This window comes from Siphateles boraxobius, unplaced genomic scaffold, assembly GCF_051911475.1.
Source record: "Siphateles boraxobius isolate OS27281-9 unplaced genomic scaffold, OSU_SipBor_1 43, whole genome shotgun sequence".
Classification (NCBI taxonomy): domain Eukaryota; kingdom Metazoa; phylum Chordata; class Actinopteri; order Cypriniformes; family Leuciscidae; genus Siphateles; species Siphateles boraxobius.
In genome coordinates this window covers 1,183,836-1,202,535 of record NW_027509064.1, presented here as the reverse complement: position 1 = coordinate 1,202,535, position 18,700 = coordinate 1,183,836, and the positions used below count along the sequence as shown (strand labels likewise).

Here is an 18,700-nt window from a genome sequence, read left to right as displayed (position 1 = left end):
AAACAATGGAATATTGTTTCTCTCTCTGAACAGAGAGGACAATTATCATTTATAGTGGGATTCATTTACGTAAAAAAAACAAAAAACAAAAAAAAACAGCTATTGCACCATGCAAAATTATCCTGCCCTTTTAGTCAATGGTGGTTGTTTAGTACTCTTCACTCTGGTTTAATTTCCTCTATCACTCCTAATTTGTTTCTCCACACTTTGTCAGCTCTGTCTTTTAATGCATGTTTATTAATTATGACAATAATTAATCAATGAATTCGTATAGCACCTTTCCTTTAACTGTACAAAAATCAATATTTTGATTTTTATTTAAACACAACAATGGACTATTTTAAGTGGATTTTTCAAGATTAGGTATAATTCCGATGTCTGGGGAAAAAAATAAACATCAGGAGAAATATCACCCATACTGTATCTCTCAAGTAGAGTTTTTTTCTTTGGAGTTTAAACCCCATCCAGTTTGTCCAGAAACTTTCTAGAAAATCTCACTGATCTTAAAACTAGATGTGCAGCAACAGTTTCTGCATTTTTTAGTCCAGGTCCTGCTTTGTCAACAATATACTTCAATTGTAGTAATTTCTTTGACACAAGTAAGTATGTTAGCCTTGACATGTCATCTCCTGACACATCAAGATGACTCCCCAAAACCACAGGTTCCTCAAGCAACCAAAAAAAAAAAAAAAAAAAAAAAAGAATATATGTTGCTGACTCTGTCCACTGATGTTTCAAAAGTATCCACACTTTAAAAATACTTTTTTTAAAAAGAGGGCAGTCCAGTTAAATCCAGAAAAGTATGATCCATTAAGAAAAGTGCAGCATGAAGTCCCATTCCATTCACCCCGTAAAATGGTTTGAGCTCATGGCTTTGACACTAGACTTTGAGGTCTCATCAGTAACCGCTGAATGAACTGTAAACGATAAGTTGCTCCTCTGCTGATAAGATTAAACAAGCCTTGACCTCCTATATCTCTTGGCAGAAAAAGAACACTGTTTGGTGTCAAGTGCAAATTGTTCCAGAAAAAGTTAACCACCTCTCCTTGAAGCTTTGATAAATGTCCAACAGGCGGATCTACACAGTTTATGCCATAGAGAAGACCTCACCAGGTTATTGAATATAACAGTTGTGGACGTAGCCATTTCCATTTTTGTAAATGTCCTTTGATTTTTTTCTAAAATACAATCCAAATTCTTTTGAACAAAGTCATCATTGCCTAAAAAAATTCCAAGGTATTTGAATCCACCTTTCTTCCAGATTAAGCCTCCAGCTAAATTGGGAGGTCCTCTATTCCCAATCACCCATTAAAAGGGCCTCACTTTTTCCCAAGTTGACTTTTGCAGCTGAATTTTCTCTTTAACCTGTTAACTGTTGCCAGAGCGCCGGCACACTGATGCGTTTTTTTTTTTTTTTTTTTTTATAGTTCAAAGTTACTATCAGATTTAAAGTTATTACCTTGACAAACTATACATCTTTAAAAAAGATATAAGACTCAAGTTTCAGTATTTGACCACTATTGCATTCTGAGAAACTTATAGTGACAGTTATGTAATCAAAAAATGAGTCGATACAGCCGCTCTCATTCAGAAAAAAACTCCTGTAAGGTCGTCATGACAGCGCTTGACAAAACAACGTCCCTCAGGGCTTTCAGCTCAAAAATGTGCAGATTTGGAGAAATATATATTCTCATAGGTTTACGTCAGATTTATATAGACTGGAATAATATTTATTGAATTTATACCCAAATGCGGTGATGTAATTAGAAGATTACAATAAACATCAGTTTGCATTTTAGAGTCTAATCAAAATAAAGTCACATGACGTGATCTTGAAAAACATTTTACTAAATACAGAGTTTTAGACTTGTCATCTTCAGATTTTAAATATAACATGGTCAGACATGTGGCTTTAGCTGCAGTGCATTCATAGATTGATACAATGCCAACTTCAATTTTATTTTCATGAAGATGTTTCATAAAAAATAAATTTCTAATAACTTTACAAAACTTTGAAGCTATTTATAACTATTTTTTTCATTATGACAATAATTAATTCTACATTTACAATAAACTGCCAGGTGTCAGGTTTTAAATGAGATCATACTTGTGCTTTTAGTACAAAGGGTTCATGAACTGTATCTGTTTTAGTTTGGGTATGCCATTTCTGGGGATTTTTCAAAAGTGGGGTTGCAGCTTAACAGGCTAAAACGGTTAACAATAATCTCCAATTTTTTTTACATAATCAGCACTAGATATAAAACAATTACATCATCAGTATTAGCAGAAAGGTGCTTATAATTTATGAAGTAGAGGTTAAATGGCCAGGGAGTATAACATTCATGACATAGCACATCCTTGCCTAACTCCCCTCTGAACTTCAAAAGGAGCACTCAAACCACCATTGACTTTGAGTATACTCTCAATGTTATGATACATAGCCTCAATCATATTTATAAAACTCTGACTAAAAGCAAAAGCTTCTAAAACATCTCTCAAATATGCATATTCTACACGGTCAAAGGCGTTTTCCTGGTCTAACGAAATCAGACCACATTTAACATCTGATAGCCTTGCAACCTCTAGAACATCTCTGACCAATGATATATTGTCGACGATTGACCTATTCTGTATACAATAATTTATCAGAATCTATTACTTGACTCAAAACTTTGCTTAACCTTGTAGCTAGAGACTGATAATATTTAATAATCTGCACATTAAAGAGATATTGGTCTCCAGTTAGTTATGTTTTGAAGATCCTCCTTCTTAGTCACCAGAGTGATAACAGCTCGTCTACAGCTTAGTGGTAAGAGTCTTTTGTTTAAACTATCATTAAGAACCAAAAATAAATATTCCCCAATCACTGGCCATAAAATCTCATAAAAAAGCAACAGAAATCCCATCAATACGAGGAGTCTTTCCATTTTTCCATACTCATCATTAGAGCCCGACCGATATGGATTTTTGGGGGCCTATGCCGATACCGATAAAAAAAAGCCTGATATTATTTGTGTACAGTAGCAATTATATTTATGTGTATTATAGTACAGTACGAGTCAAAAGTTTGGACACACTTTGCTATTGGTGTGTACAAACTTTTGATGGGTACTGTATATAGAATACACAGTATTTAAACAGAATAAATATAGAAAAGTTTTGCAATGATCACTCAAATGTGGGGATCAAACACTTGTGTGACAAATATGTAATGGAGGCGGGGGGAATGATAGAATGAGAATGATACATTTGAGCTGTAACCAAACTAGTTTGCATTGCATCTTATATTATATTATATTCTAAATACTGTTGCATAATCTTCACTAACGACTTTGTCTTTTAATTTAGTCACGTTATATAAAACAACTTCAATAAATATATCAAATGTGTCAATAAGAAAAACCTTATTATCTTCTATTTTTATTCTTAATTCCTCTAATCTCTACCAGTGGAGGAACAACTCAGATCTTTTTACTAAAGTAAAATTAATAATATCATAACGAAAACGTTTTTAATTACATATGTACAGTACTTTTATGCTATTTTAAATACTTAAGCAAAATGTACCGTGAAGCTATACTCTTAATGCAAATATGGCCCTATATAAACTGTTATAATTATATAAATTATTGGAATATTGCTTGATGTTGTAGCGTAGCGTTATAGGCAGAATGAGCTTTAACACTGTCTACACCGGACGCGGCCGTTATTGCTCACGTCGCAACAGCTGTATAAATAATAGCTCATAAATAAACTGAAACTCAGCATATAGATCTGAGAAATATCTATATTGAAATGTCTACTTTTAAACAGAACAATTCAAAACGACAGACTGCTCTCTGCTTATATAATCCGTATGAAATGTGCATTTCTCTCTGGCACGTTCAAAGATCGCCAGTCTGGGGTGCGTTTTCCAAAAGCATCGTTGGCAAACTATGATCGCAATTTCCATTGAACTCTATTGGTAACGGCGGAACTTGCGACCATAGTTGGCTTTGGGACACCCCAGCATCGTCAACTTCATCTTTGCAGCCCACAATGACTGAAAACACTTGTTATTATTAAACAATTAAAATGTCTCCTCAGTATATTTTTTTGTATTCATATAATTGCTTTTGCCAGTTCTTTGTGACAACTTTTAGGTGCTTTATTGGCAGCGCCACCCTTACATGAATCACAGCATGCCGCATTTTTTAAAATATTAATTTATCGGCCATTTTAAATGCCGATACCGATAGTTATGAAAATGCCCAATATCGGCCGATAATATCGGCTCGCCGATATATCGGTCGGGCTCTACTCATCATAGCTGTGTATACTGTAATTCATTTTGTGACAGAGATTTTTAAAGCATTGTATTAGACTCCTCATCAATCTTTGGAAGATCATTACAAAAAAGTAGTCTTCATTTTCTCTTTGAGACAATTCACATTTGTGTAAATTTGAGTAGAAAAAAACAGCATGCTTATGTATTTCACTAGGCTCGGTAAGCTATTTTCCTCTGTCAGACTGTAATGAGTGAATGACACGACTTTGACCATTTTTGCTTTCTAAATTGAAAAAAGATGGTGCATCTATTTGTGTAAAACTTTGAAAATGCGAACAAATTACCCTTGTGCTTTTTTCGATTTACTGTTTTCAAAATAATCACCATCATCTGTAGAAGCTGTTTTACTTAAAAGTTCTAATATTTCATTTTCTAACTTCTTCATTGACTGGGCCATTACCTTAGTAACATTAAGAGTGTATTCTTGACATAATTGACCTATGGCTAAGACACGCCCCCTCCACTCACTCGGACAAACAGTCAACATTTGGTGACAGGCGCTATATTTAGTTATGTTGAAGAGGAGTGAAAAGGCTACATGTTTTGCTGAAAAAAACACCACAAAGTTCCCCAGTTGTTTTGGTAGAAAGTTATCTAAAATGTTGTGCTTCCATATGTAATTAATGGTTCATGATCAAATTAAATATGTACTGGTCTAAGTTGCATATGTTTCCAGGACAAGCCTTTTTACCATCTTTACCAAGAGTACCTCTCCGTTAGTTTGGTGCTACAGTATTTACATTAATCATTCAGCACAACATTGCTAACATTTGTTATCTCGGTTATTTACAGATACGTTAATGAAGCTAAGTGACATGATGTACAAATTCAGCTAGAAGCTAATGTTAACGTTTTGTAATGTTAGGCTAACGTTACGTTAGAGATGTTAAAGATTACGCTCAAATACGTTGTTGACTTACCTTAGAACAGATGTAGACATCCTTGTTTAATTTATCCACGTTTAGTGTGTGTTGTGGTCTTCCGCATAACTTAATCCAGAGCAGACACTTATCTCGATTGAGATGTGGCTTAATTGGGAAAGGGTAAAAAATACACACCATCGCCCAGCCTCTCGGGATACCTAGTGTCGGAGTTGCATGTACTCCATGCACACCGTTTGACCATTTTAAACTTAAAATTACAAGAAAAAACCTATAAAAACTAATGAAAACTGACTAACTGCAATGCTTTTCAATGGACGTGGAATCAGAGAATGTCCGAGTGTATTGGGAGCTATGCGCACTGCGATTGGCTCATCGTGTTTGGGGGTGTGGCTTAGCCATAGGTCAATTGTGTAATATGGACCTTGCCACAATCGTTGTAAGGAAGTATAAAACTGTTTTTGTTCCTTGAAATTTTCCCAAAACAAATTAAAAATCTCTAACTTTTTATCATTTAAAAGTAACGTAACGTATTAAAATGCCATTAAACACTCTTTAAATTCACAGAATTAATAAAAATATTACAAATAATTTAACAGTGATCAGAAAAACCGACTGAAATTATTGTGATATATGTTTATATGAATGTACTTATTGTACATTCTCTATCGAGATTTGCTTGAAAATGAAACGCATAAAGCCTTTCCAGTCTTGCCATAGAAATAAGATTATCTCTGCTATGTGCCCAAGTATATTGTCTGTTCTTGTGATGTACATTCCTACTGTCATAAGATGGTTGCAGCAGAGATGAAACAGGATCTAAGTGCAGCATTTTTTTTTCAAAAAACAAACTCAAATCTTCATAATACAGAACCTCAGGAACATGAGCAGAACAAACAACTTAACGCAACATAGATCTGACAAAGAACTAAAAATGCGATAAATGCTGTTTGTTCGTTGCGGACTATGTAAAGGTTTTCAAGTCTGTCACTTATGATGTTTTATTTAATTTAGGATGATGACTTTTTGCTCATTGGACTGAGCCTTCATGTCCAGCATATATTCTCATTAATTTTCTAGTAAATGTCATCAATTTAGGTATTTCAATTTATTCCTGACTGCGTCTGGGATTTCTAGTCAGATATTCACATAAATCTCACACACACACACACACACACACACACACACACACACACACACACACACACACACACACACACACACACACACACACACACACACACACACACACACACACACACACACACACACACACACACAAACACACACAAACACACACAAACACACACACACACACATTTTCCTCTCACCCTCAGATAGCCCTGATAACGCATAAACTCTCTGTTTTACCCTCAGGAGACCAGGATCAACTGCATTCGGATCGCTCGTAAAGGTAATTCATTCTTTATCTTCACTGTTTACATGCTTAAGGGTATGCCTCAATGATAGTGCATATACATCAATGCTTAACTAAATGTCCCTGTTGAGGACTCAATCACACTTTGGCAAGCGATGAAAGCATATTTGTTACCTTAATATGGCAGTCTCGCAAGTAGTGATAGTTGGGCACAATCCACCCAGAATTGTGATTGAAATATTACATTATCATTTCTCATTCAAGCTTGGCATAGTAAGGCAACATAATATGAACAGACCAACAACTAAGATAAATCTAAAAGGAAGGAGTAAACTGGCCCTGTTCCAAAACATGGTGACCTACCTACCCAAACATTTTTAAGCATCATAGATGCACTTACAAAATGAAGGCATCAACATTCTAAAATATTTCATTTTGGGTTAAGTCTAACACCAGGTTCACACATACTCAGTTTGCAGTGCATACTATACAGTAAGGTTGGACATGCAGCACAGGTTCATTGTGCTTTCAAATTTGATGTGTTTGCAGTGCGCAACTGATCCACGGCTGTATACAACAAACAACGTGTTCTTTTTTTATTTTTTTTATCTAGTTGTTACTGAAAACGGTTTGTAAGCATTGTGATTCTCTTTGTTGCACACAGTACAGTTATAATCTTTTATAGACATATTAAACGCTTTTAAACGCACTGAATTTAAACAACATATTATTCAATTAATTACTTATATATAGATTTAGACCTACATATTAAGTTCTATCATGACAACTATCTAAAGATTTTTAGCATGGTAATGGATATGACAATGTTAATGTATTTGGTCTTGGTGGGATAGATCTGCTATGCTGCTGCTGCTGAATTGCTGCTGCTGTTGATTATTGCTGCTGCTGCAGAGCAAGCACAGGAACTTGCTACTACCAATACACACGCTGATATGCTGCTGTGAGCATGTAAGACATGCTGCTACTGCACAAAAGCATATATCAATTAACCATAACAGATCTATACAGGTGGAGCTGGGGAAGGTGGAGGGTATTAGACAAACTCTGAAAGCGCGCTTCAAACAGCTATAGTGAATGTAACCAGCCATTTAAATGTTGAGCATCAAGATCTACAGATGTGACATGAACCAATCAGCTTGTGCCAAGTAGTTAACGCTTTAAATATCATCAGCTTGGTTAAGGACACATCAGCCTGCACCATCTAGAGTTTTATGACAGAACTAGGCATTTTCTTGAGCAAGTGGCAAAACATTTAAACACATACAGGTCCTTCTCAAAAAATTTGCATATTGTGATAAAGTTCATTATTTTCCATAATTTAATGATACAAATTAAACTTTCATATATTTTAGATTCATTGCACACCAACTGAAATATTTCAGGTCTTTTATTGTTTTAATACTGATGATTTTGGCATACAGCTCATGAAAACGTCTCAGGTTACGTATGTAACCCTGGTTCCCTGAGAGGGAACGAGACGCTGCGTTGAGACGCGGTGGGAACGCTCTGCGTGATTGCGTCGTGAAGCACGTGTATAATCAGTCCAATGGAAGAGCGAGACGTCATAGGCGGTGACGTCATAGACCAGGAAGCTATAAAGCACACCAGAAAACAGACCGCGACAGCTTCTGAAAAAGCCTGAAGCAAGTCGATCAGGGCATGCAGGAAGTATGGCGGGAGAAGGTAGCGTCTCGTTCCCTCTCAGGGAACCAGGGTTACATACGTAACCTGAGACGTTCCCTTTCAAGGGAACTCGAGCTGCGTTGAGACGCGGTGGGAACCCCATACCCACTACGCCATAAGACAAATGCACGTTCTGTGTGAAGTCCTTGCGCACACTAGAAGCAAGCAACCTAGCCCCGGGAGTGGAGAGGTGTAGGTCATAAAATCTGACAAATGTATGAGGTGAGGACCAGCCTGCCGCATTACAAATATCCTGAAGGGAAACACCCGAAATTAAAGCCTAGAGGCAGCCATACTCCTAGTAGAATGGGCCTGAACAGCCACAGGTGAACGCTGTCCGGCCGCTTCATAAGCAAGTGAGATAGCCTCAACTACCCACTTGCTCATTATCTGTTTAGATGCAGGGCAACCTATCTTAGGTTACCCGAAGCAGACAAATAATTGTTCTGATAAACGCCACTGAGCAGCTCTGTGGACCTAAGCATCCAAAGCCCGGACAGGGCATAACAGATTTAAGATTTTCCTGATCTGGGGTATTAAAGGTGGAGGACAGAAGGCCTGGAGCACAAATGACCGCACATTTAGTAGGGACCTAGAAATACAACCCGATCTGGGGTGAAGAAATACTACCACCAACCAGGTGCAAATCCAAGTACGTGCAGGCCTCAGCCTCATGTACCACGGAGAAGACGAAATTAGGGATCTCTCCTCAGAGATAGCCCAGAAAGAAACATTCATTACAGAAATCAAGTACTGTACCAAAAAGGGCAGAAACGAGATTCAGAAGGCGTTCTCTGCACCAGGCAGAGAACAGCATATTAGTCTTCTCGTGGAGGGAGCTCTAGACTGGAGTATGGTCTCCACGACCTCGGTCGAGAAACCTGAATCTATGAGCTGGGCCCCCTCAGAGGCCGAGCCCACAGTATCCACAACTCCAGAGCTCCCAGGAGCAAAGATATCGGGAAAAGCGTATAGGTGTAGTGGCAACCACACCTATTACATTACATCCAGTCCAAGCGGAGCTGGATGCGTGAGGGAGAAACACAAGGGCAATGCATTGTACAAGCGATGCGAAAGGTCGACTTGTAGTTTGACCGAAGTTCTCCCTAAGAAGCTCCAGCACCTCGGGGTGAAGTCTCCATTCCCCGGGCCACAGCCCCTGCCTCAACAGGATATCTGCTCTGATATTCCTGGCCTTCGCCGACCAACCACTCATGATTGCCCCCGACTTGTGAGGGAAACATCCGTCGATAGCATTATGCGTCGACAAGAAGCCCCCAACACTGGGCCTGGGCGAGGAACCAAGGTTCTTCCACATGACCGAGGCACGAAGGCATAGCCGCGTGACCTTGATCATGCGAAAACGGATTTCCCCTCGGAGAAAACCCCTTGGTCCCGAGCCACCACTGCAGGGGTCTCATGTACAGAAGGCCAAAAGTAACTACGTTGGACGCAACTGCCATGAGCCCCAGCCAAAGACCGTTCACCGAGCGGCCACTCATGACCGCCCCCCATCCTGTGAGGGAAGCATCCGTCGATAGCGTGACGCGTCGACAAGAAGCACCCAGCACTGGGCCCTGGGCGAGGAACCAAGGTTTCTTCCACATGACCGAGGCACGAAGGCATAGCCGCGTGACCTTGATCATGCGAAAAACGGATTTCCCCTCGGAGAAAACCCCTTGGTCCCGAGCCACCACTGCAGGGGTCTCATGTACAGAAGGCCAAAAGTAACTACGTTAGACGCAACTACCATGAGCCCCAACAGTCTCAGAGACTGTTTGCAGTGAGTGACTGACCTAGTTTTACATTCTTTACGGCTGTGAGAATCGCAGAAATACGTGCAGGAGACAGACGTGCTTGCATTGTTGTCGAATCCCATAATACACCTAGAAAGTGGTCCTCAAGCTGGGAGGAGTACACTCTTTTTGGTGTTGAGCCGCAACCCCAACCTCCTTATGTGGGACAGAACGACATCTCGATGTTGAACTGCCAAAAGCTCGGACTGAGCTAAAAATCAACCAATCGTCGATATAATTTAATACGCGAATGCCCTGGAATCTCAGAGGAGCCAGAGCTGCATCCACGCATATTGTAAAAGGTGTGGGGTGATAACCTAAGCCGAATGGAAGAACCCGATACTGGTATGCTTCGCCCCTGAAAGCAAACCTCAGGAACCTCCTGTGATGAGGATGGATAGATAAGTAAGCGTCCTTTAACTCTGTGACTGTGACAAACCAGTCCTCGGACTGAATCTGTGACACAATCATATTTAGCGTAAGCATAATATGCTGTTTAATTGACGCAGGTCTAGAGTAGGACGCAACCCCTCATCCTCTTTCGGAACAATGAAGTAATGGCAGTAAAACCCTGACTGTCTGCCGGGAGGAGGAACCCCTTCTACAGCTCCTTTTGCAGAAGTGTCAGTACTTCCTGCTCCATAACCAAAGCCTGCTCGGGGTCCACCACAGTGGGGAGGACCCCTAGAAATCTGGGCGGACAAGAACCGAATTCTGAACCCTTTTCTATAGTGTGCAGGACCCACCGAGAAATATGTGGCAGTAGTTTCCACGCTGCCAGAAATTCTACTAGGGGAACCAGTCTCTCAAGACTGGCCTCTGGATTTGGTTGAACAGTCAGTACGGTGCCCTGAAGCGGCGAACCGGCAGGGAACAACCGAACTGACCGTTCTATGACCCTCCTCGGAGGATCGTATGGGGACGCTGACACCTCGGTGCCCTGAACGGCGAACCGGCAGGGAACAACCGAACTGGCAGCGCTGCGACCCTCCTCAGAGAGTCGCACCCCAGAGGGCGCCGAGGAGAAACGATTTCTCAAAACCGTCCCTGCCCCGGAGGAGCCCTCAGAAGCTTTATTAGAGATGACAGTCCTCAGATCTTGCCTCCCTTTAAATAACTTAGTTCCAATGACCCTCCTCGGAGGATCATTGGAAAAAGCAGGCACCTCGGCACCCTGAAACGGCGAACCAGCAGGGAAACCGAACTGACTGCTCTACGACCCCCCTCGGAGGATCGTTTGGGGACACTGACACCTTGGTGTCCTGAACGGCGAACCGGCAGGAAAACCGAACTGGCAGCGCTGCGACCCTCCTCAGAGAGTCGCACCCCAGAGGGCGCCGAGGAGAAACGATTTTCTCAAAAACCATCCCTACCCCGGAGGGGACCACCCTTTAGAAGCCTGATAGCCTCGGCATCAGGGCTTCCTATTGTCCAAGCTTTTTTAGAGATAAAATAGTCCTCAGATCTTGCATATCTCTAACTGGCTAGACTGCTACCGCCACCCAAGTCCCCTTTGATTGTGGAGGAGCCCAAATGGCGATGCTCGCTGTGCTGCGAGGAGCTTAGTAGACTGAGACTGCTCCGCCCAGCAGTCTCAGGAACATAGATTGGTGAGGAAGAAACCTCTGGAACGCCGCTGAACGGTTTATTCTTAGTTTCTTGAAAGCGGAGCATCCAGAAGAACAGACATAATTTTATCTTATTTTTCTTTACTTTTAAATCAGAAAAACGTATATATATATATATATATATATATATATATATATATATATATATATATATATATATATATATATCAGTCCGTGGCCACCAGCAGGAAAACAACCGAACTGGCCGTGTGCGACCCTCCTCAGAGAGTCGCCACCCAGAGGACGCAGAGGAGAAACGATTTCTCGAAACCGTCCCTCCCCAGTATAGTTTATCTGTTTTTGCACGACGCAATTCTCGAATAGCGTCAGTGCTGACAACCTCACATTCATCCATGTCTTTATAATTTACCCACCAGCGTTGCCTAAAAAATTTTTTATTTAGATGGCTGGTGGGTAACGTCGGGGTTAAAAATTATGACGCCGACTCGGGAGAGAGAAAGCTAGCAAGCGTCTCTTTAACCCGAGGCACTGTCATACCATGATACTTAATACCCATAGCATTACTATAGTTAGACGTAGGGCATTAAACACATAAAATAGAAACCGACTTATTCCACGATCTTGACACCTCAGTGTGGTGTGGAGATAGGGAAAAACGGCAGTCCCCGACGAGGAGGCTGAGATACAGAGTTTTTCGGTTTTTAGATTTATTTCATCTAATAAACTCCTTATTTTCACTCTCATAAAGTTCAGCTGGCCAGAAAATATTTAACTAGCAACAACACTAGATAAACCTCCTTTTAAAGCTCCTCTTTATTCAACAGAGTTATGAGCTGACTTTTTTATTCATTTATTGAAAACTCAAATATCTGCCTTTTCTTAATATCTTTATTTGTTTTGTTCTCTTTTTCTAAACAAAAGACTAACGATACCAATTCCTCGGAACTGGAAATCGCCAGCACTGGATCTGGCAGGTGAAAGCTGAGATAGGGCAGAGCCCGTCCCAACCCCCGCTGTCAGATCCGTTTGCGAACCCCAAAATGCGAGTCGCCGCTGTGCATCGGCAACAGCGGGACCCGCGCGGGGAGCGCGAACCGAACCGTCCTCCTCGAAGAACGCCCGGCGGGAGCGGAGCGTCCTCACGGACAGTTTCTCGCAATGCTCACAGTCAGCCCCCTCGAGAACTGACTGTGGCATGCTCCACTCCCAAATAGTAACAAAAAGCTGATGTGTGTGTCCCCACCCGTGATATAACGTGGGCAGGGAACAACACAAAAGCTGCTTGCTCTCTTTTGCCATAATATATATATATATATTGCAACTTGACAGACAACAATAAATATGACAAGGACAGAATACACAGATCGCTTGCTGAAGGCAACAGAAGCTGTCGCGGTCTGTTTTCTGGTGTGCTTTATAGCTTCCTGGTCTATGACGTCACCGCCTATGACGTCTCGCTCTTCCATTGGACTGATTTTACACGTGCTTCACGACGCAATCACGCAGAGCGTTCCCACCGCGTCTCAACGCAGCTCGAGTTCCCTTGAAAGGGAACACAAAATTCCTATCTCAAAAAATTTGCATATCATGAAATGGGTCTCTAAACGAGCTATTAACCTAATCATCTGAATCAACTAATCAACTCTAAACACCTGCAAAAGATTCCTGAGGCTTTTAAAAACTCCCAGCCTGTTTCATTACTCAAAACCGCAATCATAGGTAAGACTGCCGACCTGACTGCTGTCCAGAAGGCCATCATTGTCACCCTCAAGCAAGAGGGTAAGACACAGAAAGAAATTTCTGAACAAATAGGCTGTTCCAAGAGTGCTGTATCAAGGCACCTCAGTGGGAAGTCTGTGGGAAGGAAAAAGTGTGGCAAAAAACGCTGCACAACGAGAAGAGGTGACCGGACCCTGAGGAAGATTGTGGAGAAGGACCGATTCCAGACCTTGGGGGACCTGCGGAAGCAGTGGACTGAGTCTGGAGTAGAAACATCCAGAGCCACCGTGCACAGGCGTGTGCAGGAAATGGGCTACAGGTGCCGCATTCCCCAGGTCAAGCCACTTTTGAGCCAGAAACAGCGGCAGAAGCGCCTGACCTGGGCTACAGAGAAGCAGCACTGCAGTTGCTCAGTGGTCCAAAGTACTTTTTTCGGATGAAAGCAAATTTTGCATGTCATTCGGAAATCAAGGTGCCAGAGTCTGGAGGATGACTGGGGAGAAGGAAATGCCAAAATGCCTGAAGTCCAGTGTCAAGTACCCACAGTCAGTGATGGTCTGGGGTGCCATGTCAGCTGCTGGTGTTGGTCCACTGTGTTTTATCAAGGGCAGGGTCAATGCAGCTAGCTATCAGGAGATTTTGGAGCACTTCATGCTTCCATCTGATTTCATTTTTCAGCACGACCTGGCACCTGCTCACAGTGCCAAAACCACTGGTAAATGGTTTACTGACCATGGTGTTACTGTGCTCAATTGGCCTGCCAACTCTCCTGACCTGAACCCCATAGAGAATCTGTGGGATATTGTGAAGAGAAAGTTGAGGGACGCAAGACCCAACCCTCTGGATGAGCTTAAGGCCGCTATCAAAGCATCCTGGGCCTCCATAACACCTCAGCAGTGCCACAGGCTGATTGCCTCCATGCCACGCCGCATTGAAGCAGTCATTTCTGTAAAAGGATTCCCGACCAAGTATTGAGTGCATAACTGAACATAATTATTTGAAGGTTGACTTTTTTTGTATTAAAAACACTTATTTTATTGGTCGGATTAAATATGCTAATTTTTTGAGATAGGAATTTTGGGTTTTCATGAGATGTATGCCAGAATCATCAGTATTAAAACAATAAAACACCTGAAATATTTCAGTTGGTGTGCAATGAATCTAAAATATATGAAAGTTTAATTTTTATCATTACATTATGGAAAATAATGAACTTTATCACAATATGCTAATTTTTTGAGAAGGACCTGTATGTTAAAACCACACACATTTTAAATTAAAACTTACAATTGACAAAATCAGCCGACTATTATGCGTTTGCTTTTGCATTTACATCTTAATACAAGAAATTCTGCGGGTCATAAAAACGTCTTGGTTATGTATGTAACCCACATTCCCTGAAGGTAATGTAACGTAACGTTGAATGTGACCGACTGAAAGGTGAACTGTTTTTCCATCTCCACGAAGAGAGTGAGAGCCATCCATTATGTCACCTTGTTTATCTAAATATGAGGTATGGTGTACAGTAGTTTTCCTTGCTTTAGCCTGGGCAAAAAGCCATGTGCTGACTATGAAACACAGTCGAGTTTAAATTGTATGCTTTTATGATGAAATACATTTCCGTGTCAATCTATTTTTATATTTATGTGAACAATGCGCTGTCACTTTGATTCAGCGAGAGCATAAACACACGAAAATCGGAACGGAAACGATCACTGCACTTATGCAGGCGCACCGCTCATGGAATGCATTGCCGGACCACATCCATGTGTAGTGTGAAGTCCCTGATCTGTTAACATAACAAAAACGCACCACATATGCACTGCAAACGGAGTATGTGTGAACCTGGCATAAGATAACATTTCATGTACAATGCACTGATAAGGTAATCTCATGATGCATTGCGATGTTGGTTATAAATACATTTAATTCAAAATGAAAAGTATAGTAACATTTATTCTTCCTGCTCAGCTACTGTTCGGACGCTCTCGCTTACTGCTCCGCGCTTTGCTCTATCGCTTTTATATTTCTATATTTTATCTCCTTTTATCACCTAATTTTAACTTCAGCAAATCAGCACAGTGCTCAAACGCTTGGATTACTACAAAAAAAAGCAGAATTATTTTATTCGACCAGCCTCCCACTGAAAGCTTACATTCCGGGGAAGAGAAAACACAACTGCCTACATTCATAAGGATAAGAAAATGCCTCCTCTGGAATCTACTTGCTGCTCCAACTGCCACAGACTTTTACAAAGGATTGCAATTCTTGAAACAAAGTTAATTGCGGGACCACCAAACCAGACGGAACACACAACAGAGCTTCGTCAAGGACGTCCTCAGCATACAGCCGGTGAGTCCCATGAATCTAGTGCTTCTCGACAGGCCATACTGAGTGTAGAGAAACAAGCCGATCGTTTTACTAATCGATGGCACAAACAGGGTGCGAGACCCAAAGGCACTCGAGACATCAGATTGTCACGAGCATCACATATTACTGCAGTAGCATCCTCTACCCCAGATACGGCTCTGACAAGGACTGCAAACACTGGTCTCCTACCACCGCCTATACATCTTGAGAACAGATTTGAAGTATTAATGAATAAGGAATCCACAAATTTGATGAATGTGATCGCACACAGACTGAATCAGCGAGGAGCTAACACTGATGCTAACTGGGGCTCAAGGTCGAGCAGACAGCGGCACTCAGCTCACAGTGCAGCCGAGCCCAGGACTCTGATAGTGGGCGACTCCGTAATCAGAAACATTAATAGCAGGGATACAACAACGTGCTGCCTTCCACAAGCAATAACATCTGATGTAAACAGGGAACTTCAGAACATTCTGATGAAACATAAGACTGCAAATCGACTCATCATTCATGTGGGGAAGAATGATATTCATAAAGAGCAGTCGGAACTTCTTAAAAAGGATTTAAATGAACTTTTTGAAACACTTAAAAGACTGAAAGTTCAAACATTCATCAGTGGACCACTCCCAGCAAGAGGAACAAACAGGTTTTCACGGTTGCTTGGGCTTAATACATGGCTGCAAAAAACCTGCAATATAAAAGGAGTGAACTTTATTGACAACTTCAATCTTTTCTGGAGTCAGAGGCAACTGTTTCAACAGGATGGCCACCACCCAAACAAACTTGTTTCAAGAGTGCTAAAGGACAATATCTACTTCTCCCTCCGTCATCCTTCTGCAATGTGTGCCAATCCACTCAACCTGAATGGCACACACACACCTGGATACAGTATGAATGACCACAGGATTTCACTTCAGCACCTGAATGGACATGCGGTTGACACATCACACAAGGACAGTGATAACACCACTCAGCCACAACAACCTCTGCTCACGGACACAATCTCAGCTGAGCCCTGCCCACAGAGCTCACCACAGACAGACTGTGACATACCAGCACTGCTCCAAGATACAGCACCCAAGGACGACTTTCTGGAAAAAAGCCAGGGAAACCAGGACATCATATTACAGCCTCCAATAACACCAGAGCAACAATCCCTCTCACCGGAAACATTATCACTCTCTCCAGCATCTCCACTTCTGTGCTTCTCAGAGAAAATGGAACAACTGGTGCATGCTGGAACTAGACTATCCCACTCTTTTGCTGCGAGCCCCCAGATACCAACCAAAAAACGCCAGGCCCCACAACCACCAAAGCCTGAGGGCCCAGCTCGCCCTCCCCCTCCTCCTGTGAGAGCTCTTCGGCCTCTGCCACAGTGCTAGGGCCCACACCCCCCTCCAGCGGCTCGAGGTGAACCAAAAACAACTGATACCAGCTCTCAGTGATATGTGTCGGGTCCCCGCTATGATAACAATAACTTTCTCAAATGTTTACAGAACAAGCGGGAACCCAGTGTGCATGTATCTTTTTCTATTGCTGTTCGATTACATGATAGAAAGTCTAAGGCCTTCAAAAGCCGTACAGCAAACCCATCTAATCTGGTGCCTATTACACGACATACCAAGATTGCTGTGGGGACAAAAAGTAAGACTGTTAAGTTAGCACTTTTAAACATCCGCTCACTTAAAAATAAATCACTTTTAGTCAACGACTTAATAACCACATACAACCTGGATTTTATGTTGCTAAATGAAACTTGGCTAGAAGAAAGTTGCAGTGCAACAGTCCTCAATGAAACAGCCCCTCCTAACTTTACTTTTATGAGTGTCTGCAGAGCTGTCAGAAGAGGCGGAGGTTTAGCTGCTCTTTATAAAGATGTCTATCAATGTAAGCAAATATCATTTGGGAATTACCCGTCTTTCGAGTATCTGGGTATTGTGTTAAAAGGTGCTCCACGCATTTTACTTATCATTGTTTACAGGCCTCCAAAATACTCTCCAGCTTTTGCTGAGAGCTTAACAGAACTGTTATCAACAATTTCCTCAGAGTTTGACTGCTTTGCCATTGCTGGAGATTTTAACATTCACATAGATAATGCAGAAAACAATATGGCAAAAGAAATCAAAACTGTTTTAAAAACGTTTGATCTGACTCAGCATGTACATGGACCCACACATAATCGTGGACACACTCTAGATTTACTTATCAGTAAGGGTCTAAACATTTCATCAATTGTTATTAAGGATGTAGCACTGTCTGATCATTTTTGTATTTTCTTTGATATATTGATCTCTCCTGCCATTGAAGCTAGATCTGTGTCTGTCAAGAAGAGATGCTTAAATGAGAACACTAGTGTACTATTTATGAAGGCTATATCTTTAACACCAAGCATATCTGCTGACTCTGTTGATTTTCTCCTTGATTCTTTTAACTCAAAAGTTAAGAGTGTAATTGATGATATTGCTCCTGTGAAAGTCAGGAAGAAGAGTGGCAGACAAAAAGCACCTTGGAGAAACTCAACAGCAGTGCAAAATATGAAAAGACAATGCAGAAAAGCAGAGCGCATGTGGCGGAAGACAAAACTTGTAGTCCATTATAACATCTACAAAGACAGCATCCATGCTTTCAATAAGGAACTAAGTAAAGCTAAACAGACTTTTTTCTCGAATATTATAAACAGCAATATAAACAACACGCGCACTCTTTTTGCTACTGTAGAGAGACTGACAAACCCCCCAAGCCAGATTCCCAGTGAAATGCTCTCAGTGAGAAAGTGCAGTGAGTTTGCTTCTTTCTTCTCTGAGAAAATCAATAATATCAGAAAGGTGATCAGCTCATCCTTGAGTTGCGCTGGGGTCAGGCAGATAAGACAACAGCACGAGAAAGTAGCCACTATGTCTGATTTCGAAGAAATTGATGGCAAAATTTTGGAAGAA

General features: G+C 41.3%; 1 protein-coding gene across 8 annotated transcripts in view; it reads left to right on the top strand.

Moving 5' to 3' along the window:
- ptprua (protein tyrosine phosphatase receptor type Ua) overlaps positions 1-18,700 on the top strand; it is a 555,997-nt gene that overhangs the window by 392,820 nt on the left and 144,477 nt on the right. For 7 of the 8 annotated variants that reach the window (XM_077200103.1, XM_077200106.1, XM_077200105.1 and 4 more), the window contains one exon: positions 6,586-6,622. The exons of the other annotated variant lie outside the window; for it this stretch is intronic. In XM_077200103.1, coding sequence (XP_077056218.1) covers positions 6,586-6,622 — 37 coding nt within the window. The remainder of the gene's footprint in view (positions 1-6,585; positions 6,623-18,700) is intronic. 8 annotated transcript variants of the gene reach the window in all.